Genomic DNA, 24,149 nt, shown 5'->3' with positions numbered 1-24,149 from the left:
CGATTCGAGCGTTTAATCTTGCTTAATTTCTATAGTTGAAACACATGCTGTGCATGTATGTGTGTGTGTGTTTGCGTTGGTGTGTGTATAATCATATGAATGTACTTACGACATTTGCGCGCTTTCTCTACAGGGAATTTAAGAATTTATATACAATGTGTTGATGTTTTTAATCGCTTATCGCTCTTGGCTCGCAGCGCAGAAATTCTTAGCAATCGCTGCACTCTGCTCGACTACCAGATACCCTGGCCGCATCGCTTCCTCCCCGAAAAGTATGCTAAGTTAAATTTCGAGAGCGTTTTGTTGCTGCCTTCGAAGGAGGAAAGTTGCAACTGAACATTGTTGTTAATATGCCCCGTTAGTGGCATATTCCAGGGTATAAAGGAGAACATCAAGTTCAGATCAATATGCAAAATGGCAAAAGCACCGAATGTGTGTGTTTATACAGTGTGAAGACATTGTTTATAAATATTTTGATTCTCTCAGCATGAGTTGTTCTTGTTGTAGTTGTTGTTGGGTGGGATGGGTGTGGAGGGTGTTGAGGGGGGATAATTGGGCGTCATGAGTCAGCTCGCTTTTCACTGATTGGACAACTCAACTAAACTGTTTGGCAACGTTTTAGCTTAATTCCGGGTGATTTCCCCCTTTCGAATGTTGGAAAGTATTATTATTATGCACACTTGACATTTTTCACTTGAGTTGCACATCATGTCATGTATTGATTGCAGCCAAGATTATCAACTTATCAACTGGCAAAAGCATTACGCAGCACGAGCTTCAGCACTATTCTATCTGTCTGTCTGTCTGTCTGTCGCAACATGCGAGTGAAAATGCCAGAAAATGTTGAAATTTCCGCTGCACAACTCGCAATTTCCTGCGCAAATCTATAAAGCGTGCGGCATCCTGGGCGAGGTTAGCCATTGGCCGGAAACGGATATGGAAATTGTCGCAAATTCTTAATAGCCCGATCACAGCGAAGCCACCTCAGTCAGCATCAACGTCATCGTGTCTTTAACACTCTTCTCTCGCTCTATCTCTCTCTCTTACTCACTCTCTCACAGTGCTCTTTGCATGGGACAGCAAACATTTTTCGTTGCATACTTTTAGGAGCGCGCTTTAAATTACGCTTGCAGACGCGCGCTTTAAACTTTGCAGAGAACTTGAAATTTTGCTACTGAGATTCTGTTGCACTTGCAGAAGCTTAATTAAATAGATAAGCAGCCATCCTTATAGCGATCTATAAGCGATAGCTAATGACATTTTAGTTAGCAACAAATCGTTAGTCGCCAAGTTGATGTGTGTGAACTAAATTTATGTTAAGATATGTCATTGACTGGCAACGATTGGAAATTGTTCTGAATTTTGTAATAGCCCGATCGCAGAACAGCATCTAGCAACAACTCTTGCTCTATCTCGCTCTCACTCTGTCGCTGACATTGCGTTTTGCTTGGGATTATTTTTCGTTGCATACTTTTAGGAGCTGTCATTCAATTGGGCTCTAAAATGCATTGCATACTTTAGGGAGTTGTATTAAACTACTGAGATTCAGTAGCTTAATTAAAGGGTAGGCTGTTAATGACTTTCTGGTTGGCAACAAATAATGTGTGTGTGTGTGTAAACTAATTATTTGTTAAGAATGTCAAATCACTTGTGGTTAATTGAAGTTCGTTTTGCGGGGGGAAAAACTAAACGAACTTGGAACTTGGCATTTTAATGAATGGGGGAAAGTTGAGTTGAGGGAGAGAATGGGAAATCTTTTAGCAGCGGGTCGATTTGGCTACGTCATCGTATTGAATCTTTAAAGATCGTTGTTGTTTTTGTTTTGCTTGAGCGTTGTTCTCGATCGTCTTGTTCAATTTGCGACTTCGGCTGGGGTTGTTTTTGGAGCTGTTCGTCGTTGCTTCTGTCGTTGCTTCTCGGCTTCTCGTTTGCCGGTGCCATCAGTTATGTGACGATCGCGGCACGATAAAGTACGCAGCGCTCAGATTGAGCAAAAAACCACAACGAAACAGAATTTCGACTGAGATACAGTTTTTTTTATGTTGTTTTTTTTTTTTGAAGAGAGAAGTGAGTTGACCACGCGTGATGATAAGTTTGCAGCACGTTGAAATGCCGAAGGGCTACAATGAAATGCAATTAAGCTGCCGCGGCATCAATTAAACGACGCATGCCGCAAATTGAATTAAAGCGCGTTAACAATGTTTCAACAATCGCAGAACACGACAAACACAACACAACGCAACACAACACAACACAAAAAAATGATATGTGGGCAACGGCAACTGAAAATGAAATTGAAACTAGAAACTGAAAACAGAAAACAGAAACAGAAGCGAATCTGAAGCTGAAACTGAAACTTTAAATTGAAATTAAATGCGAATGCGAATGCTAAATAAATACGCAGATGGGAAACTGTGAAAACCCCAAAAAAGTGGAAAAGTGGGAAAGTGAGAAGTGAGAAGCGAGAAGAGATAGAAACATGCTTATGCATTATAATCACAATTAAATCGCCAACATTTGCATAAAAGTTATGCACAACTTTTCGATCCAATTACACATTTTTATCCCACTTTTACCCTCCTTTCCTTTCCTTTCCTTTTCGATTCTCCCCGTGAGGGAATTTCAAAAATATCGTGCGGTTAATTAAGCGACTCTCAATTTTTATTTCGCATTTATTTTATTTTAATAATACTTTTTTTGTTCGCTGTTTTTTGGTGGCTGAGCAAATTAATTAACCTTCCCATAAAATATATAATGCATGCATCTGTGTGTGTGTGTGTGTGTGTGTGTGTAAGTAAATGTTTAATGGCAATTGCATAGTTCAGTTCAGTTCGATTCGGTTTGGAGAGAGAAAAGCTGATGGCTCATCCATTAGCTGCGGTTCCACCTACCAATCGATCTGTTAATATTCCATCAATTTCAATCATGCGAAATTTTGCACTCGCATTCGCACTTCACATTCATTTATAAATAATCATTAATGCTTGTTTTATACTCTTGAGGATAGAGAACAGATATTGAGTAGTGTAAAGAGATCAAACTTGAGGTTCAACCTTTTCTTGAATAATTTTTATAGTTGAGCTTGACTTTCAAACCTTCTTCTCTAATAAATTTGAGCAGATTAAGCTTGACTTTCGTTCATTCTTCTTGAATTAGTTACAAAACTGAGCAGCTAAAAATAATTATATTCTAAGCTTGGAGAATATTCAGCTAACATTTATATTTCTTCATAGTTTAACAAATTTATACACGCAACTTTTAAAGGTTTGGGATTCGATGCTACTAGCGACATCTATATGTCAAACCGGGGACTTCTTAATTGGCCTGAGGGCTAATTAAAAACAAGTAAGAGTCGAGTGTGCTCGACTGTGAGATACCCGCTAGCCATTTTGAACGAAAGCAGAAGAGAGAGATATTAATTTTAAAAAATACCAAATTGATATACCGAAAAAATACTAAAATGCACTAAAGACTATATTTTGGTATATTACATATGATATTATATACAAAATATACCAGATTGTCATTCAACACAATCTAAAATATACCAAATTTTAAGGTGAAAATTATGCTAAAATATACCAAAGTATTGCATAGAGTGTAAAATATACTACATTCAAAATATACCAGATTGTCAGCCAATCATACAAAAGTATATATAAGTATACAATTTGTATCCGATTGTATTCAGGAATCATAGAAACTAGTGGCGCCATCTATGTGGCAGGTAGGGAACTTCTCAATTGGCCTTAAGGCTAACTTGAAATCAGCAGGATTTGCTGCTAGTGTCAAAATGGCGACTTTTTAATTGGCTTCTTACAAATTAAAAGAGAAGAAACAGCTTCGAAGAAGTTTAATACTTAATACTAATCGGTACATTGAACTTTTGGTCAATTGCTTTAGTTGATTTGATTTCATTTGTTGCTCGTTTTTACTGCTGTCAAATTTGCATAATATGGAAATTAACTTATGCACTTTACATGCTCCGAAAGCAGCGCGATTCGTTTCGTTTTTTGTATGTGTTTGATTTAGATTTTTGATTTGAATGTGCGCTAAAATGTAAATTGCAAAAGTCAAGCGAAGCTTCTTCTTCTTCTTCTTCAAAAAAAAAACAAAAATCGAATGACAACAATTTAGAAACCAGCCGCGAGACGCGACGCGATTCGTTTCTCCCCTCTCCTCACCTCGTTACCCCTCCTCACAAAGTTGAGTCGTAGGTCGCGAGTTGCTTTAATTTGTGTTTGTTTGTTTGTGTTTTTATTGTAGTGCCTCGTTTTTTTGTTGTGTGTTGACTCGATGAGAATTTGAATTGTGCACCAAGCGAAATTTGTTGACTATGATTTGGCGAGAAAATGCAGCCCAGCAACAACAGCAACACGACCTACAACAACAACAGCAACCACAACAGCAGCAACCAAAGCGTTTAAGCTTCAGTTTTAATGTGAAAATTGCAGTAAATGTGAACACGAAAATGTCAACGACGCACATCAATCCGAATAGTTTAAAGTGTTGCTCTCAATCTTCGTCTCGGTCTTCGTCTTCGTCTCGGAGTCGAAGTCGAACTCCAACTCGATCGACAACCACAAAACATCTTGTGGGCTGGCGACAACAACTCTCGCATCTCGGCAGGCAATTTGCCAATGGCTACAACAATTGGCAGTGGCCAGGACAAAGTCAAGGACATCATCATCATCATCAACAGGGAAGCGGCATCTCCACCATTCTGATTGTCAATCTTCTGCTGTTGTTGCTTCTCTCCCTCTGCTGCGATGTTTGCTGTCGCTCTCACGCCGAGCAACTGCAGCAGCAACCACATCAGCCACAGCAACCACATCAGCTCAACTATTCATCCTCTCCAGCTGCGATGCCTCCGTTGCGCATCCAGGAGAACATGCGCCCCACCCTCGACAGCGATGTCGTCGAGAAGGTTGCAGTGTGGAACAAACATGTTGGCGCCGTTGCCGAGGGAATTGCCATCAGCAGCGTTGCCCGATCTCGACCTTTCTACGCCCCAGACACGCCTCACTATCCACATCATGAACATCAACAGCAGCAGCAACAACAACAGCAACACGATCTCGGATTGGAAGTGGAAACTGCCATCGATGAGCGCATCGCCATCGAGCAAGTGACTCGTGATTGCGTCCAGCGATGCATTGTCGAGGTGAGTTACAGCTCATAGAAATTAACATCTTTAGGTTCATCTTTAGGGGGGATCTTTAAGTGACAGATTTCCGTAAGAAAGCAACTTCGATTCCAATTCATGACAGATCTTTAGGTGTCAGATTCCAAGAAGATACTTCGACATTCTGTTTTAAAGATCTTCAAAGTTCTTATAGTAAACTTATGTATCTTATTTCCTTAAGTAACATAAGTTCAACTTACAGTTGAGGTATTCTTAAAGATTCTTAAAGGAAAATCTGACTTTCAGTTGAAGTACTATATTGTATCTAAATAAATTATCATCGTTAAGTATCAGATTCTTAAAGCAAACTTCGACTATTCATGTCAGATCTTTTAGTGTCAGATTCGTAGAAAATACTTCGACTTTCAGTTGAGGATGTCTTTAAAATTCTTAAAACACACTCAACAAACTTTGATATCTTTAAATCAAAATCAATTATCACCGTTTAGTAGCAGATTCTTAAAGGAAACTTGGATTCTAATTCTTCGAGAAGAAGAAAAAATTTAATTGTAATCTTTAAGCAGCATTTTCTTTAAGGAATCTTCGATCTTAAGTTGAGGTATTCTTAAACATTTTTAAAGCAAACTTCGATTTCTTTATCTAAATCATGTGAGATCTTTAAGTGGCAGATTTCTAAAAAGAAACTTCGACTTTCACTGGAGTTATAATATACAAATCAGAAGCAGATTTTTACAAGATTTTTCGAGTTTAAGTTGAGGAAAATCTAAATCTAATCTAAATCAATTGTCATCATGTGGTAGCAGTTTCTTAAAGGAAGCTTTGAATATAATTTCAGCAGAAGAAGTGAAGATTAAATTTTAATCTTTAGGCAGAAATTCCATATCACAAACTTCGATTTTCAGTTAATGTATTACATCTAAATTAAATTGCATCGTTTAGTAGCAGATTCTTAAAGGACACTTTGACTATATCTGCAATCTTTAAGTTGAGATATTATATGCAATTTAACTGGAATCTTTAAGTAACAGATTCCTACAAAAAATTCCTCTATGAGTTGAGATTAAAAGAAGAGAAAATTCAACTTCAATCTTTAAGTAGCAGAGATATCTAACTCAATTGTCATCACTAAACAGCAAGTTCTTCCAACAAATTGTATAAATCAATCAAGATCTTTAAATAGCATTTTCTTACAAGATTTTGGTCGTCATTCTTAGTGAATTCTGACTTACTAAAAAATTTAAGTAGCATTCATTAAAGCTTTCCTTTGCCATTTATCAATAGTATCTTTTAGCGAAGGTCTTGAAAGTTTTATGTCAAATGTTCTTGTTATTTTTGGTACATAGAATAATAAATATAGTATATATACTATACTATACTATTCTATAAATATTATAGAAGTTATTTAAAAAACACTTTTGAATGGGCAAAGAGGGCTTCTTCGATTAGCTTTCTTACTTGTTATTATTGAGCTTTGTATGTCTTGTGATCTTGAAATATTTAAATAAGTAGAGAAATTTTCATCTAAAATTGACTATATATTAATATTTGTTGCTTGTAAGTTGACATCAATATTCATTATTTATTTCTTACTTGTAACTTAAAGTTGAGTTCTATAAACAGACTGAAAATTCTGTACTCCGGAAACATTTAAGATAACTGATAAATTGAAAGTATTTCACTTCAAGTGGAAATTTTCTGTTGGAGTTGTAAAAGTACTAATATAGATTATATACAAATTAAATAGTTTTTTTTGCTGTGCTGCATGAGAAAGCTTCATTGATTGTTGAATTAATTTGCTTTCATTGGCAATTAGCCAACTAATTGTGTACCTTCAATAGTTGATCTGAAAGCTGTGTCGATGACGCATTAAGATTACTCTAAGCTGACTTTTAGTTGAGTGCATTGTTAAACTTTTGATAAAGGGACTGAATGAGAGAGAGTTGTTAGAGAACTGGGCGTTAGTCACATGGCCAGCGAACAGAGTTCGCTTAGTTCCATACAAAATCCAAAGCCGCCAATTAAGCAATCTCTGTGTGTAATGTCTATTGTCAAGTTGGGTGATTATAGCCTCTGTTGCCTGTTGCTGCTGTTGCTGCTTCATTCGCTTGCCTGTCATGTCAAACAAACACTTGAAACTAGAGCACAAAGCATCATCTCGCATTCCACATGCAATTGTATCTTTTTGCAACGATGTAAATGTATCTGAATCTGTTGCTGTTGCTGTATCTATTGCTCTGTCTATTGCTGGGATTCTTAATATTTGGGTTACCTTCGCTTTATTGCAATTTAAAGATTGTGTGTGGGGCGATTCGTTCTATTTTCTCCCCTTCAGTTGCCAATAACAGACGCTAGCTGGCGCCAGTGTTAACTCGATTTCACTTGTTTCTTTCAATTTCATTAATTGAACGCTTCCAAATATGTCATCATTATCTATTTTGGTATTTCATAATACGAAAAGTTGCCATTTTGTTCGCTGTTTGATTTTAATTAGTTTCTCACTTAATTCTGTCTGGCATAATTAACATGCAGACAAAAAAAGAATGAACAATTATGTGTGTCTAGCTTTTGTTTTTGTTTGCCATTTCTAGCATTAGTTGCTGTTGTTATTGTTGCTGTTGCAGTTATTTAGACCATTTTGTTGCCACTTTTGTTACATCATTCGCAATTACATGCGAGTGCACAATAGATGGCGCCACTGCGATTTCCATAGCAATCAGCAGCCATCCATTGTTATTCCTTTCCACTCACTCTATTTTCCAAGAGCTCTTTGTTTTTCACCGTTCTGAGCATGTTATCGATATACACACGAGTGCGCAGCAAATTGAAATTGTTTTCAGTATGCAGTTGCTCATTTGTTATCGTTATCGAATGAGTGAAATGTTTGAGTGAAAGAAAGTAATGCACTAAGTGCAAGTTTAATTCGATCACTACTTGTTATCGTTATCGATATACACTCATGATAAATTGGTAAATGGTAAATTATTTTAATAGGAACATTTAACGAATTGTCTTTTAGTTTAACTTTCTAATCTGTTTTATGTATATTGTAATCCTTGCTATATTTTGTATGTATTTGGTATATTTAAGTATTTTTCTGGTATATTTATTTGCATGTAATACTATTACTACTATTGATATACCAAATATACCAAATGGAATATTAAGCACTTATTGTATAGATTTATGTGCACATAATTTCAATTTAAATATTTCAGCATGTTTCGGTATATTTATTTGGTATATTTTGCATGTAGCAGTATATAAATATACCAAATACAACATTTTGAGTATTTAAGCATATTCTGATGTATTTGTTTGGTATATTTTAAGGATGAAGCAGTATATTGATATAGCATAAAGACTATTCAAGCGTATTTTAGTATATTGATTTGGTATATTTTAAGAAACTTGTACTGTATCGAGTTAATGATGGTCGTTTGTGTTCTAAAGATGTCATTTAAGTGCAGTACTGAGTAATCAGAAGGTAATCGTCGAGTGTGCAATTAGAGTGCTCGATCGGAAATCGTCTTAATTGCGTAGCAGTTCACTTATCGCACTCTCTCTCTCTCTCTTCTCTGTCTCTCTCCCTCACTCACACACATGCAGTCAGTGTGTTTAATCCCAATCCCAATTCGAGACGCAATCTCAGTGGCCAGAGCTCAATCCCATCTCCATCTCAATTAAAACTAATCAGGCAGAGGCAGAATCGTTGTCAGGCTGCCTAATGCTGTAAACGAGGCGGATGGAGCTGACGATGGAGTGGGTGATGAAGAGAGAGATGTGTATGTGTGTGTGTGTGTGTGTGTTGTTCGGAGTGTTCCTAATAGCTACGTAAATTGTTGCTTGTCGCTTCGCCTTCGTCATCGCCTCCATCTCCATCTCGATTCCCATTTCCACATCTCCCTCCAATTGCAGTTGAAGCGGATTGCAGAAGTTAAACCGAAAAAGCGCAATGCCCAAGCTTAAACTAGAAATAAACTACAAAAGAATCATTCATCATGATGATGCTGATGCTGTATGATGTGTTCATGATGTTCTTTGCAAAATGTTGAAGCCAATTTATTTGGCTTTCTGTGGCAATGCAACAACACAAAAATGGTGTCAATAACACACACTCAGTCTGTGTGCCCCTGTATATGTGTGTGTGTGTGTGTGTGTGTCAGTCAGTCAGTTAATGTAATAGAAATTGTACAACAAAAGACGCGCAATGACGACATGAAACCCCCAACGCCAATTAGCAGCCAGCCATCCAGCCTCATCCCTCTTCTCTTTCTCTGTGGAGCTCCCCTTGAGTTCTCTCTTTTCCCCCAAGTAGCCACAACAAATATACAACGAGGAAGACAGAAAGAGAGAGGGAGAGTGAGAGCGAGAGAGGAGGATTCTGTGTTTGTGAAAAAGCCAATCAAGCTAAATTAATAAAATATTACGTAGAATTCTAAATTAAATTGACGCGTGTGCGAAAAAGTAGAGAAACTCAATGAAAAGACTCGCACAACAAGCAAGCAACAAGAAAAATACACTTTGTGTGTGTGTGTGTTTGTAACTGTTTATACCCGTTACCCATAAGGTAGAAGGGTATTATAACTTTGTGTTCCCTTGAAAACAGATTCCTCTAAATTTGATTGCGATCAGATAAAGATTGCAGAAGTTACATAAAAAATACTTTTGCCTACTTACTGCGGTATATTTTAATAATAATAATTTAATAATATACCAAATAAAAAGGAATACTTTTGCCTACTTACTGCAGTATATTTTGCACTCTATGGTATATCAATTTACCAAATAAAACCTTTAGTATATTTGCAATATTAATTGTTTTAATGATTCCTTTAAATTCACTTGCGATCGGATACAAATTCTAGAAGTTATAAAAAGGAATACTTTTGCCTATTTACTGCAGTATATTTTGCACTCTATGGTATATCAATTTACCAAATAAAACCTGCAAATATAAATAATAATAATAATAATAATAATATAAAATACTTTTTCCTACTTACTGCGGTATATTTTTCACTATTACATTATTTATATTTTAAATTAAATGGGTACGGGTATCTCAAAGTCGATCACACTCGACTGTAGATTTCTTTCCTGTTTTTTGTTGTGTTGTGAAAACTGCGTGCGATAAGTTGGAAAAAAACAAAGGGGGGAAAAGTCAGCTCACCTCTCCCCTCACCTAGACCTATACTAAAAATACTATATATAACATTTAGTAGAGCAACATCTCCTAAGCTCACGCCAAGTGCAGTCCCAAGGTAGCCCTAAGCTGACCCTGCCGCAGCTTCAGAGCTGTCGAAGCTGCAGCTTACAATAAATAACCAACAATTACTGCGATTCTCAACATTTATGTATTTGAAAGCGGAACGATTGACTCCAGCTTCCAAGTTAAGCACACAAGCAAACAAACAAACGAACAAACAGCATTGGGAAACAAGACACTTTGCTTTAGTATTGTAATCAATAAGCAAAGGAATTAAGTTAACGCAGAGCATCGATTAAAGACAGCTCCTCCCATAAAGACAGCAATTTAATCAGAAATTCAAAATTGAAGTGAGTGGGAAATTATTTTGGGGTGTCATTTTTCATTTTAGGTTCACAATCTGTTTTATGTATATTGTAATTAATCAATGGTATATTTTGCATTTAGTATATTTATATACCAAATTTTATATTTAGTATTGTTAGTGTATCGATATACCAAATATGGTATACTTATTTGGTATATTTTAAGAATATTTAACATGTAGTAGTATATCGATATACCAAATATATCGTTTCTCCTTTTTTGGTATATTTATTTGCTATGGTTTGGGATATTTTGCATGTAGTAGTATATCGATATACTAAATATTATATTTGGTTTATTTAAGTATTTTTGTTAGTGTATTGATATACCAAATATTGCATAGTTATTTGGTATATATTAATGAAATTTTGCATGTAGTAAATATACCAAATATTGTATTTGGTATATTTAAGATTTTATTGATATATTTATTGGTATGTAATAGTAAATTGATACACCAAATATAACATTTGGAATATTTCCATTTTTTTAGTATATTTATTCGGTATATTTTAAGTATATTTTACATGTAGTAGTATATAGATATACCAAGTATAACATTTAGAGTATTTAAGCGTATTTTGGTAAATTAATTTGGTATATTTTAAGGATATTTTAATATTGTGGAGCTTTCTTGACTGTAGTTTTTTTAGTTTGTTAATGTTAAAAACTTAAGTGGAAGAGGAAGAAAGGAAAGAAATTAGGATTTTATTTTGATATGTTATGTTTCTTTAAATACGTATTTGTACTATGCAATAATGATACTTCAGTACTGGAAAAGGTTTAAAGCATCGTATATTATAATAATTTAATTGAAACTTTTAAAAATGTATTTACAACTAATACCAATTAATAAATTAATAGTATTTTACATATATAAATTAAATAAAATCCAATTTGAAAGCTGATATTTCCGTTTTAGTTATTCTTTTAAAAACAATGAGGAGTATTATGAAGTTACTTTTGTTAAATAGAGTTTACATAAAATATATAAAATAAAACTATAATTGACAAAAAAAAACACTTCTTAAATTAAATTTGAAATTGTTAAATTGTTGCTCAATTAAAAATAGTTTTAATTGTTGATACTCGATGTAGTTACTAAATGAGTCGAACTTTGGAATAGTTAATGATGTAAACTATTTATATTTATTGTGGAATATTTGCAACACTAGATGGACTTCTTTTATGGCTTCTCTTTAGGTTGTTTGTTTTGTTTTTTGTTGCGAATTTAATATATTGGCGGCCTTTGCCTTGTTGTTTATTTTTATGCAGATTCGTTTGTCATTTTCGTGGCCAGCGAGTGAGCAAAGTCGAAAATCGAAGATCTTTTTCGGTCTTGGCTTTAAGCTGTTGATCACGTGCTGTTTTTTTTCTGTTGATGTTTGCTGATGCTTTGGATTTAGCTTTAGCGATACACAAAACTAGTTTTGCACTGTGACGTGACTTTCTATTTGGGAATCGGTCAATTGAATTATGCATACAAAATGTGCGAGTGTGAATGTAAATATTCTCGGAAATTGTATTTAAAAATGCAAAACGTATATTTTAATTAAGTCGCGCTCCTCTTACTCTATTGTTGTTTCGATTGTTGTCATTATATTGATGAAATGCTGTAAGCCGAGTCGTTGACATTGGAGGAGAAGTGAGAACTAAGAAGTGAGGAGCTTCGTTTCCGTTGCAAATTGAAAGGCTTTTGTGCTAATTGATTTCTTCTTGTTTTTTTCACGACTTTTTTCCAGGAGGATCTGTTTCTCGATGAGTTTGGCATCAAGTGTGCAAAGGCCGACAACAGCGACAAGTGCTATAAAACACGGGTAAGTTGAGTTATCCTCCTGTTCTTCATCTCCCCCGTTCCCCGTTTCATCTCGCTTCATCGGTGTCAAGTGTTGTCGCGTAATTTGAAACCGCCTTTCAACTTTGCCAGACAACTTGTCGACCAATGCCCCTGACCCAAAAACCAACAACGAAAAACGAAAAACCAAAATAACAAAAGTAACAGAAAGTTCCCAGAAAGAGTATCGACCACTTGTTCAGTGTATTTGATATCCAAGACCTACAACTCGTTTGTATTATATATTTTTTGTTGCTGGGCATTAACCACAACAAGGACACACAACACAACACAACACAACACAACAACGAGGACAGATGCTATTGAGTTACATGAATGTTGATGGGAATCCTTCCGTCACCTCAATTGCAAACGAATTCAAAGTGCGTGAGTCTCGCCCAATCGTTATCCACCTCGAGGCAGCTGAGAAATCCATTGAACAACAATTGCCAACGATCCTGTGTGCATTTCATTACACGACGTCCTCGTCCTTGGCCTTTATTCGAATCCATTCCAAAAATCTGCAAACGCTAAAATTAAAAAATCAACGTTTTCTTTCCCGTTTTTATAAACTTACCGTCGATAAAAACTACACTAAACTAAGACTTTAAACACGAAAAATTGAGAATATTTCGAAACATTGATTGAACTAAATAACTAACAAAGAATTGAGAAACATTGATTTGAACTAAATAACAAAGTTGAAAATATTTTAATTCAAGTTACGAGAAAAGAGAAATTGTTCTCTCGAATTCTTGGGTATTTGAATAATTCAGGTTTTACTATACGGAATGACATGTGATTGCTTCTGAGCTCATTTAAGTGCCAATAAATGTCTTATTACTCGCTGCATTTTAATTGCATTCGATTGCAACAAAATCTTTGTTTAATGACCCGTAATCCCTTGGCACATAACACTTTAGTTTATGACAAACCGATTGACTTTCTGACGAAATGAATAACTGACTAATTGACTGATTAATTGATGTTAGCTCTCCACATTTTATAACCGTTAACCAAAAAGTAGAAGGGTATTATAGCTTTGTGGTTCTATGAAACAGGCAGAAGGAGGCATCTTCGACCCTATAAGGTATATATATTCTCGGTCAGTCGACAATGTAGCATTCTCCATCAGCCTGTCTGTCTGTCAATATACTAAATATAGCTTTTGGTGTATTTTAGTATTCTGTTGGCATATTAATTCGGTATATTTTTAGACTACGATGGCCAACAATCTGGCATATGTTGCACTTAATGGTATATTTTACATGTAGTGCAATATAAATTTACCAAATCGAATCTTTGGCATATTTTCGGTATATTAATTCGGCAGACTTCTTTGGCTGACAATCTGGTATATTGTGCAGTCTACGGTATATTTTCAATGTTGTATATCACTAGTACATTTTAGCAGTATATTAATTTGGTATATTTTAAAATAAATACCGCATTTCATTACATATTTTGCTTTCATTAAAAATGGGTATCGGGTATCACACAGTCGAGCACTCTCGACTGTCAATTTCTTACTTGTTATCTTAGAAACTTCACTAATTTGAATTCTACGAAAGGATGACTTCTCATTTTGAAGCTTGTTTTGGTCTCTTACCGTAACTCCTCTTATCCTTTTCTCGCTCGGTGATCTAATCGGACTTTCTTTGCAGTGCACCAATGGCTGCGCGCAATGGTATCGAGCACTCAAGGAGATCGAGCCCTGTCAGGAGGCCTGCGTGAGTTTACTTTGACTCCAACTGCAACTGCAACATATTAAATAAAACACTCTTCTTTAGGTTTCCACGCAGTTCTATCCATTTGACATGCCCTGCATCGGAGCCTGCGAGATGGCGCAGCGACAATATTGGCATCTGCAGCGATTGGCGATGACACAACTGGTGGAGACGACGCAGCCGCAGCTTGTGGAGATGACGGGTGAATCGGCGACGCTGACCATCAGGTGGGACATGCAGTTCCCCGAGAACTATTTGGCTAGTCGCCCCTTTAACATACAATACCAGCAACAGAATGAGGAACAGGAATCTCCCTGGCACAACATGGCTGATTACAATTGCGATGAGTATTATGTTTGTGAAATTGCGGAAGCACTTATGCCATACACTCGGTATAAGGTAAGTCCGAAGACATAATTCCAATTTCAAATGTAGAACTCACAGTTTAATTCCTCTGCCAGTTTCGCTTTGAGTTGCCCTTCGGGGAGAGCAGCGAGGATGTGCTCTATTCTCCGACCACGCCCATATACCAAACACCCATGGCAGGTGCTCCGATATCTGCGCCCATCATCACAACGCTGTTATCCCTGGACGAGGAACATGTGGGGGTTCACTGGCGTCCAGGACGCTACACGAATGCACCGCTTCAAGGATATCACATACGTTTGCGCAGCGACGCCAGCAATGCTTCCAGTTCCAACAGGGAAGAGGTGAGTTCATGTTGCAGACAAAAGATTTGAGTGTGCTAAGAAGTAAATTGAAATGATTGATTCTTTCACATACTGCATTATCACAGTACAATACAAACGCTAAGAGTTGGGTGCTTAAAGTTGTGCACAACATATATTCAGAGCGCAGTTGTTGCATACGTAAGTTGTTGATAGGTTATATAAAGTGGTTTGTTCTGCATGATTCATTAGCTGATTGAGCTAGTAACGTAGGGGACAAATGATTAGAGCTAATAGGCTAGGAGTTGGTTATGAAGTAAAAGTAATTGTGTAAAATTGTTTGACTGATTGATTTATTAACTTACGGAATGCACAAGGCATTAGTGAAAAGAATATATTTAGAGGGTAGTTATTTATTTAAAAATTGGTCATAAGTTTTCTAAAATGGTTTGTCCTAAGAGCTTGATAATGAAGACTGACTGCGCCAGTAACGTACAGCATAAATGGTCAGAGCTATGAGGATAATGTTACTATTATTATACTACAAGTTGCATCTCTCCATTGAATTGAATCTTTTCTGCGACAGCTTCTGCCAGCTTCACGTAGCAGCTTCATCTTCGGCGAGCTGCATCCGCTAACCAACTACACTGTGGAGCTGACCATGATCAACAAGCAGGGCAAAGGACCCCCAGCCATGGCCAGCATTCAGACAAAGGCGCCGCTTTCCCCTGAGCAGCTGCGCAGCGTGCTTCTGACTAGCGAACGCAACATCAGCTGGCAGTCGCTGGAGCCCGCAGGCGAGTCTCGGGTCATCTTTAGCGCCGAAGCAGACGCAACCATCAATGACATGGTCTACTCAGAGCGTCAGCAGCAGCTCTGGGTGCTGGATTCGCTGGGGAGACTCTACAGGTGAGTGGTCTAAAGACTAGCTTCAGGATTCGTTCACTTGCTCAACTCACTTCTCAGACAACAGTTGGAGGAGGCCAATTCAAGGCAGCTGCTCCAGCTGCAGCTCAACTCCAGCGAGTGGCGGCCACGTCGACTGAGCCTCGACTGGTTGCAGCACCGTCTCTATCTGGCCGTGGAGGATCCGACCCAGCAGCATCAGTTGTTCAGCTGCAGTCAGGACGGAGACGATGTGCAACAGCTGGTCAAGACGGCGTTGGGAACGAAGGTGCAGCAACTGGAGCTGGATGCGGTCAATGGTTGGCTCTTCTGGAGCGACGCTCAAGCTATTTGGCGCCTCGATCTACACAGCAAGCAGCGGCTGCAGTTGCATCAAGCCCAGCAACTGGGACACTTTGTGCTGCTGCCGCATCGCTGGCTGCTGCAGTTGTTGCAGCAGGAGGATCAGCTGCTGGAGCTGAGCTACGATGGCAGCCACAAGCGGCAGCTGGAGCAGCTCCCTAGCGCTCAGCTGGCGGCCACTTTTGCGCTCTCAAGCGATAAGCGACAGCTGCTGGTGGCGAATGCGACACAGCTGCAGCTCCTGGAGCGACATACCCTCAACGTCATTGCCAGCTGGCCGCTGTCAGCGGAGCAGGAGCTGTTGGTGCAGCTGACGCCGTTGGAGCGACGTCGTCAGCCGTTGGCGTTGGAGGCGACGACGCCACGTGAGCTGCGAGCGTTGCTCGGTGCACAGGCAGCGCAAATCTCGTGGCAGGAACCGGCACTGAATCCCTATCAAGCGGTCTCGAGCAATTGCAGCTACGAGCTGGAGGTGCTGGACGTGGCCAGCCAAAGCGCCTACAATATACGCAACATACGCAGTCCGCATTTCGGTCTGGAGCGTCTGCAACCGGACAATCTCTATCAGCTGCGTGTGCGTGCCATCAACGCCGCGAGCCAGGCGGGAGAATGGACGTCGGCGCTTCTCTCGCGCACTTGGCCACGCGGGGAGCATCGTTTACGCTGGGCCACGCAACGGGGAGATCTCTATGTGACCAATGAGCTGGGTGCACAGCTGGAGATGCTTCCGGCGCGCCTCGAGCCGATGTCTCCCGGTCCGCTCTCGCTGCTGAACGCCAGCATTGCGTACTACGTGAGCAACGGTACGCTGCGGTGCATAAATCTGCTGCAGCCGCAGCTCAGCTGCCAGGCACCGCCGCAGACGCAACATGTGGGCGCCGTGGCCTACGATTGGCGCGGTGGTCTGCTCTACTGGACGGACCTCGAGCGGGACTGTGTGCAGCGTCTGGATCCGCAGAGCGGCTCCCGCGAGCTGTTGCCCATTTTCGGTGCACGTCACCTCGCGCTCGATCCCGAGCAGGGACATTTGTATTACGCAAGCACCGCTCATCTGGCGCGGCGGCCCATGAGTGCTCAGGATACACAGCAGCCGGAGCTAGAGTATTATCACGTGAGCGGACTGGCCGGACAGATCAACGGGTTTAGTTTGGATCTGCAACAGCGATACATCTATTGGCTGGTCGGAGGTAGTTCGGTTCAGGCTGAGCTGCATCTCTATCGCAGCTCGCTATCGCTGGCGAGCGGCAGCCAACCGCCAGAGATGATCCAGCTGCCACCTGGAGCGTCTGCTGTGCCGCACACGCTGCAGTTCCTCCAGCCCCTGAATGCGCTGCTCTGGCTGCAGGGAAAGCAGGCGAGCAGTGCGCAATTGCTGCGGATGTCCGAACAGCTCGAGTCGGAACATCTGCGTCCCCAGGAACTCTCCGAACCCTTGAGTGCTGTGCAGCTCCTAGCATCCTCTGCCTTGTCCGCTCCCGATTCAGGCGTGCGTCCGCTCGCCGTGCCACCGGACAGCATACGCATCGATGAGGGCGGCCACTGGGATGACTTCCGATTGCGCTGGCAGCCAGCTGCTAGCGGTGGCAATCACAGCATCTGCTACAAGCTTCTTCTCGAGCACGGCAGCGAGCGTGTGCTCACTCTAGAGCTGGCTACGCCCTTCGCCCGCATCACACAGCTCTCGCATGCGCCGCAGCAACTGCGAGTCAGCATCACGCCGCACACTTCGTGGCGTGCCGGACCCACCTCAAGTGTACAGCTGTCGACACCGGTGGCGGCGCCCACGCAACCTCGCCGGCTGCGCGTCTTCGTCGAGCGTCAGGCTGTGCCGCTGCAGCTGGAGCCGAATGTGAGCGCTTTACTCCGCTGGGATGTACCCGAGGAGGAACATGGCCTAGGGAGTCAGGCGTTGCAGTACCGCATCAGCTGCTGGCAGGGCAGCGAGCTGCACACGGAGCTGCTGCTCAATCAGAGCACCCTCGAGGCGCGCATCGAACAGCTGCAGCCGGACGTCACCTATCGCTTTCAGGTGCAGGCGCACGTAGCTGCCACCGGTGTCGCAGCGGGCGCCACCAGTCACGCGCTGCACGTGGCACCCGAGGTGCAGTCGGTGCCGCGACTGCTCTACGCCAATGCCGAGCACATTGGCGAACTGGATCTCGATACGGCGACGCGACGTCAGCTCGTTCACACCGCCAGCCCCGTGGAGCATCTGGCGTTGATGCAGGGCGAACAGCGTTTGCTCTGGGTCAACGAGCACGTCGAGCTGCTCAGCCACGTGCCAGGCTCAGCACCCGCCAAGCTGGCACGCATGCGTGCCGAGGTCCTCGCTCTGACCGTCGACTGGGTGCAGCGTATTGTCTACTGGGCCGAGCTGGATGCCTCCACACAACCGCCAGCCGCTTGCATCTATCGCCTGGACCTCTGTCGCTTTGAGGGACGCATCCTACAAGGCGAACGCATGTGGAGCACACCGCCAGGTCAGCTGTTGCACGATTTGGTTGCCCTTCCTCATGCGCGTTCGCTTGTCTGGCTGCAGCACGAGCTCGGTGCTCGCAATGCCACGCTCGAGGGACGCAGTCTGGCCAACGGGAGTGCGCTCAGCTTTGAGAGCGTACCGGGACCCTTGTGGCGTCTCTTCGAGGGCAGTCAGGAGCCGCAGTCGGAGACGCTCAATCTGGTGGATCATCAGGGACGTCTGTGCGTATATCATGTGGCACGGCAGCTTTGTATGCCGACTGCGTTGCGTTCGCAGCTCAATTTGCTCAGCGATGACATTGCGCAGCTGGCGCAGGACGCCGGCTACATTTATGCCTTGCGCAATGGCAGCGTGCGTGGCTACAGTCGACGGCGACAGCAGCTGGCGTATGTGCTGGATCTGCAGCCGGATGAGGTGCGTCTGTTGCGCGCCTATAACTATCAGGCGTATCCCAGTCGTCGTTGCCTTCTGCTACCCACGTTGGGCGTCATCGAGGCGCCCATGTGCGAGGAGACCCACTGCCAGCTGCAGCTGACAGCGCTCACAGCTGCCTCTGATTGCCCGCTCCCAGTGCCAGGTCTCGAGTATCAGCTGCAGCTCAGCTCGGCGCATGCGCAGCTCCGTCAGCTGCATGCCCTGGCCGGGGAGCAGCTCAACATCACCGGACTGCAGCCGTATCGCGCCTACGAACTGCGTGTGCGCATCTCCAGCTACTACCAGCAGCGACTCGGACTCGAGGCACTGCAGCTGGCGCCGCTGGAGCTCCAGACGGCCGCCGCCACCCCGAGTGCACCTCGGAACTTTACCGGACGTGCTCTGAGTCCCAGCGAACTGGAGTTGAGTTGGGCAGCGCCGTTGGAGCTGCGCAGCGACAGCGTCTACTATGTGCTGCACTGGCTGCTCGAGGATCAGCCGCTCGAGCAGGCGCTGGAGCAGCCCCTGGTGCAGGAACAGCGTGTGGAAACCGCAGGTACGCAACGTCTGACTGGACTGCAGCCCGGACGTGTCTACCAGGTGTGGGTGCAAGCGCATGCGACGCCAGGGAAGTTCAATCGCAGCGAGTCGCTCTTCCTGCGCTGCTATGCGCCGCTGCCGCCGCTGCAGCTGGAGGAGCTGCACGCCTACGGGATGACGCTCTCGTGGTTCGGCACACCGGATGTGCTCAGTACATTGGCGCTGGAGTGTCAGTCGCTGCGCGAGCAGCTGCATCTCAATGTGCTGGGCAATCACACGACAATGCGCTTGGAGTCGCTGCAACCGAAGACGCGCTACTCGTGCCGCCTTGCCTTGAACTATGCAGCCTCGCCGGGTGCTCCGGTCTACTACGGTGCCAGTCAGGACTACGAGACGCTAGGAGATGCGCCAAGTGCGCCGGGTCGCCCCCAGATCGAACACATTGCGGGTGAAATCTTTCGCGTGAGCTGGACGCCTGCCGAGGAGCACGGCGATCCCATTCTGCTGTACAACATGGAGGCGCTACAGGCGCGACGTGGCAGTCGGAGACGACGGCGTCGGGACACCGCAGCGCAGCTGCTGCCGTGGGCCGAGGAGCCAACGGTGCTCGAGGATCAGTGGCTGGACTTTTGCAACACTACCGAATTGAGTTGCCTTGTCCGCGACTTGTACTCGCGACGTCTGTTCCTGTTTCGGGTGCGCGCTCGCAATCGTCCTCATGGCTGGGGTCCCTACAGCGAGGAGAGTGATCGCATCGCCGAGCCCTTTGTCTCACCGGAGAAACGCGGCTCCCTGGTGCTCGCCATCATAGCGCCCGCTGCCATTGTCTCCAGCTGTGTGCTGGCCTTGATCCTAGTGCGAAAGGGTAAAGGGAATTAAATTAGGAAATAAAGTACATATAATAATCATTATTTGATTGTAGTGCAAAAGCGACGGCATCGCGCCAAGAAGCTGCTGCAGCAGAGTCGACCCAGCATCTGGAGTAATTTGTCTGCGCTGCAAACACAACAGCAATTGCTCGCGGCACGCAATCGTACCTTCTCCATGACGCTAAGCGATGCGGACATTGCGCTGCTGCCGCAGATCAGCTGGAATCGTTTAACTCTGCTGCGTTTTCTCGGCAGCGGCGCCTTTGGCGAGGTCTACGAGGGTCAGCTCCAAGGGGAGGATGAGGCGCAGCCCCAGCGCGTTGCAATCAAGGTAGTTATTTATTCTTTATTGAGTACATCCTACCCATAGGGTAGTCATATCTGACACTCCTTTAAGAGATAGAAAAACCTTCATCCCTAATTTAAGAAAAAAGCAAAAGTATAGAGTTTTGATAATAAGCAAAATATAATATATATTTAGTCTAAATGATCTTTAATTTGGCTGGAGTCGGTTAAAAACTTGAAAAAAAAAACTATTTTGTATATTGGCAATGTGATATGACATGGTATATTTCAACATTATATTTTTATATTATATTATTATGTTTACGATATGTTTTAGTATTTTATTTGTAGTATATTTCAAACATGACTTATGTCAATACAATATGCTATATTTTCATATAATTTCCATATAATGGTATATTTTTATACTAACTATGTTGTGTTCTGGTATATCATCGATATGTTTTTGGAATATCCCAGCAAACAGACGCTTGAATTCGACTCAATCAATGCACTGACTTTCTCTTTTCCTCTTCTACTCTTCTCATCTCGATATAATGGTATACTAACTATGTGGAGTTTTGTTATCATATATTCATCCATATATTTTCGGTATATCTCAGCAAAAAATATGCTTCTACATTGAAATGAATTAGTTTACTTGTAAATAATTGTCAATTGATGCACTAAATCTTTCTCTCTCTTTCTGTCTCTTCTCTCGCAGAGCCTGCGCAAGGGCGCCAGCGAGTTTGCCGAGCTGCTGCAGGAGGCGCAGCTGATGAGCAACTTCAAGCACGAGAACATCGTTTGCCTGATTGGCATCTGCTTCGACAGTGAGTCCATTTCGCTGATCATGGAGCACATGGAGGCCGGAGATTTGCTCAGCTATCTGCGCGCTGCGCGTCCCAACAGCCAGGAGCAGTTGCCCGGGCAGACTGAGACGCAGTCGACGACGACGACTCCAACTCCGACTTCGCAACTGCAACTGCCCGATCTGCTGGCCATGTGCCTGGATGTGGCCAATGGTTGCAGCTATCTGGAGGATATGCATTTTGTGCATCGCGATCTCGCGTGTCGCAATTGTTTGGTGTCGAATGGAGCCGCCGTTGGAGGTCGACGCATTGTCAAGATTGGAGACTTTGGCTTGGCGCGCGACATTTACAAGAGCGACTACTACCGCAAGGAGGGCGAGGGTTTGCTCCCGGTGCGTTGGATGGCGCTTGAGAGTTTGGTGGATGGCATCTTTAGCACACAGTCCGATGTGTGGGCCTTCGGTGTGCTCTGCTGGGAGATTCTAACGCTTGGTCAGCAACCATACGCGGCGCGGAACAATTTCGAGGTGCTCGCTCATGTCAAGGACGGCGGACGTCTGCAGCCGCCGGACGAGTGTCCCGAGAAGCTGTAAGTAGTCACACTTAGTACTCAAAGCTTTAAACTAACTTTTTATTCTCCTTTTTTTTTAGTTATGCTCTGCTGCTGCAATGCTGGCGTTGTGAGCCTTGGGAGCGGCCCAGCTTCAGACGCTGCTACAACACGCTGCAGTCAATCAACTCCGAGCTTCACAGTCCGAGCTCGAATGTTTCCGTTCCCAAACCCGAAGCGCGTGTGCATTTCGATGAGACAACGGAGCACCAAAGCACCAAAGAAAACACAACGCCAGCAAATAGCGTCAGTTCAAGCACAAAAAAAACAGTCGCAGACAATCGCCAGCAGCAGCTTTATGCCAACGAAGGCGTCTCGCGCCTTTGAGCAGCAGCTGCCTCTTCAATCCCGCCTCGCTTCGCTTTGCATCTCTAGCATTATGGTTTCTATTTAATCGATTTACCTATTTTGTACTGAGTCTCTAATCGATGAATCGATGGAATATCTAAAGATAAACCTCAAGTCTTGCCTGTAATTCAAATGGTTTTTTTTGTCATGTTTTTTATATGCTATACAATATTGAGTAATAATAAAATGTAATACATAATTCTAATTTTTATAGTATTCAACTTTCCGGATATACTTATTTGCACATTGATGAAGCTCTTTTTGATTTGTCCATTATTACATCGACGAGTTCATAAACACTTTAAATTCTATATCGAATTGTTGTGTGAGAATTTCAGTCTCCCCTTCTTAACTTAAGTTAATCAGTTTCATTAGGTATTAAATATATGTACATAATACATTGAATATGTTGTATGAAGTATACGCAATTTGTAGTAGATAAAGTATACGTAGTACATTTCGGATATGGCTTATTTATTATAAAGTATACGTAGTTTATTTTATGTGTGAAGTATAAGTAGTATATGGAGTAAACGTAGTATACGTAGTAGATGAAGTGGTATATGAAGTATACGTAGTATATGAAGTAAACGTAGAATGTATATGAAGTATACGTGGTATATGAATGGCATGTGAAGTGTCTACTGTATTTTTGGCAGATCAAGTATACGCAGTAACATATTAAGTACGCACAGTATATTTCATACATACATATATGGAGTATAAGCAGTATATTTTGTACATGCAGTATTTGCAGTATATTTTGTATATGAAATACAAAAAATATATGCAGTCTGTCTAGTAGATAAAGTAGGCAATATGTTTTATATTTAAAGTATAAACAGAATATATTTTTTTATTTGAAATATACAGACTTCACATATTTTAGAGTGCAGTATTTGCAGTATATTTTGGATATGAATTATATTAATTATTAATTAATATTAATCAATGTGTTTAGAAGGTAAAACTATAAGCATTTTTTTTGTATATGTAAGCAAGTAATATAGGGCATATGAAGTATACGCAATATATTTTGTATATGCATTATACTCAGTAACAGATAAAATATGCATAGGCACTGTATAAAGGGTTAGTTAGTTTGCTTCGATTTTTTAAATTATTTTGATGAAATTATATTTCAACTGCTCCTTGAATATTTTCCTGACCAAAAAATCTTGAATTACTTCTTTTGGCTGTCTTTTTCTCTTACTTGATTTTCCTCAAATTAAATTGCATGCAATTTGCTGCGTCGCTTTAAGCGAGAAATATATGTGTGTGGCCTGTCTTTAAGCATGGTCTATATTATCCGCTTGTTCAACTTTGCGAATTGAAAATGCTCGTAAAGTGCAAATGAGCTTTGAGGCTGAGCAATTAGAAACTGTGTCCTGGCCAACTGGCAAAGGACTTTGCCGTCGACTTTGGCCTAGATTTGTGCTGGACACGTGCCGCGGCTTAGAGACGTCCACGTCGGTCCTTCAGGTCGCTTTTGACTGGGCGTTATTTTAATTTCATTAAAAATTTGCGACTTTATGGTATTGGGAAAAAGTTGTAGCCCGATATTTTATTAAGCTTTTTGTGTGCGTGTGTTTTGTCT

General features: G+C 41.9%; 1 protein-coding gene and 1 long non-coding RNA gene across 2 annotated transcripts; one reads left to right on the top strand and one right to left on the bottom strand.

The window, feature by feature from the left end:
- Positions 1-4,266: 4,266 nt before the first annotated feature.
- On the top strand, positions 4,267-22,757 carry LOC117567325 (protein sevenless). The gene is made up of 10 exons (XM_052008491.1): positions 4,267-5,164; positions 12,461-12,535; positions 14,217-14,282; positions 14,343-14,678; positions 14,741-14,989; positions 15,534-15,856; positions 15,914-20,493; positions 20,551-20,828; positions 21,507-22,183; positions 22,246-22,757. Exons 1-10 carry the CDS (start codon positions 4,337-4,339, stop codon positions 22,529-22,531), a joined length of 7,698 nt encoding a protein of 2,565 aa, XP_051864451.1. The 5' UTR covers positions 4,267-4,336; the 3' UTR covers positions 22,532-22,757.
- Positions 12,706-13,329, bottom strand: LOC127566388 (uncharacterized). The gene is made up of 2 exons (XR_007955678.1): positions 13,130-13,329; positions 12,706-13,073 (listed from the first exon to the last, which is right to left on the bottom strand). It is a non-coding gene; the product is annotated as an uncharacterized LOC127566388 (long non-coding RNA).
- Positions 22,758-24,149: the final 1,392 nt, after the last annotated feature.

This window comes from Drosophila albomicans, chromosome X (assembly GCF_009650485.2).
Source record: "Drosophila albomicans strain 15112-1751.03 chromosome X, ASM965048v2, whole genome shotgun sequence".
Classification (NCBI taxonomy): Eukaryota; Metazoa; Arthropoda; class Insecta; order Diptera; family Drosophilidae; genus Drosophila; species Drosophila albomicans.
Note: the sequence above shows the minus strand (reverse complement) of the source record. Positions and strands in the feature narration are given on the sequence as shown.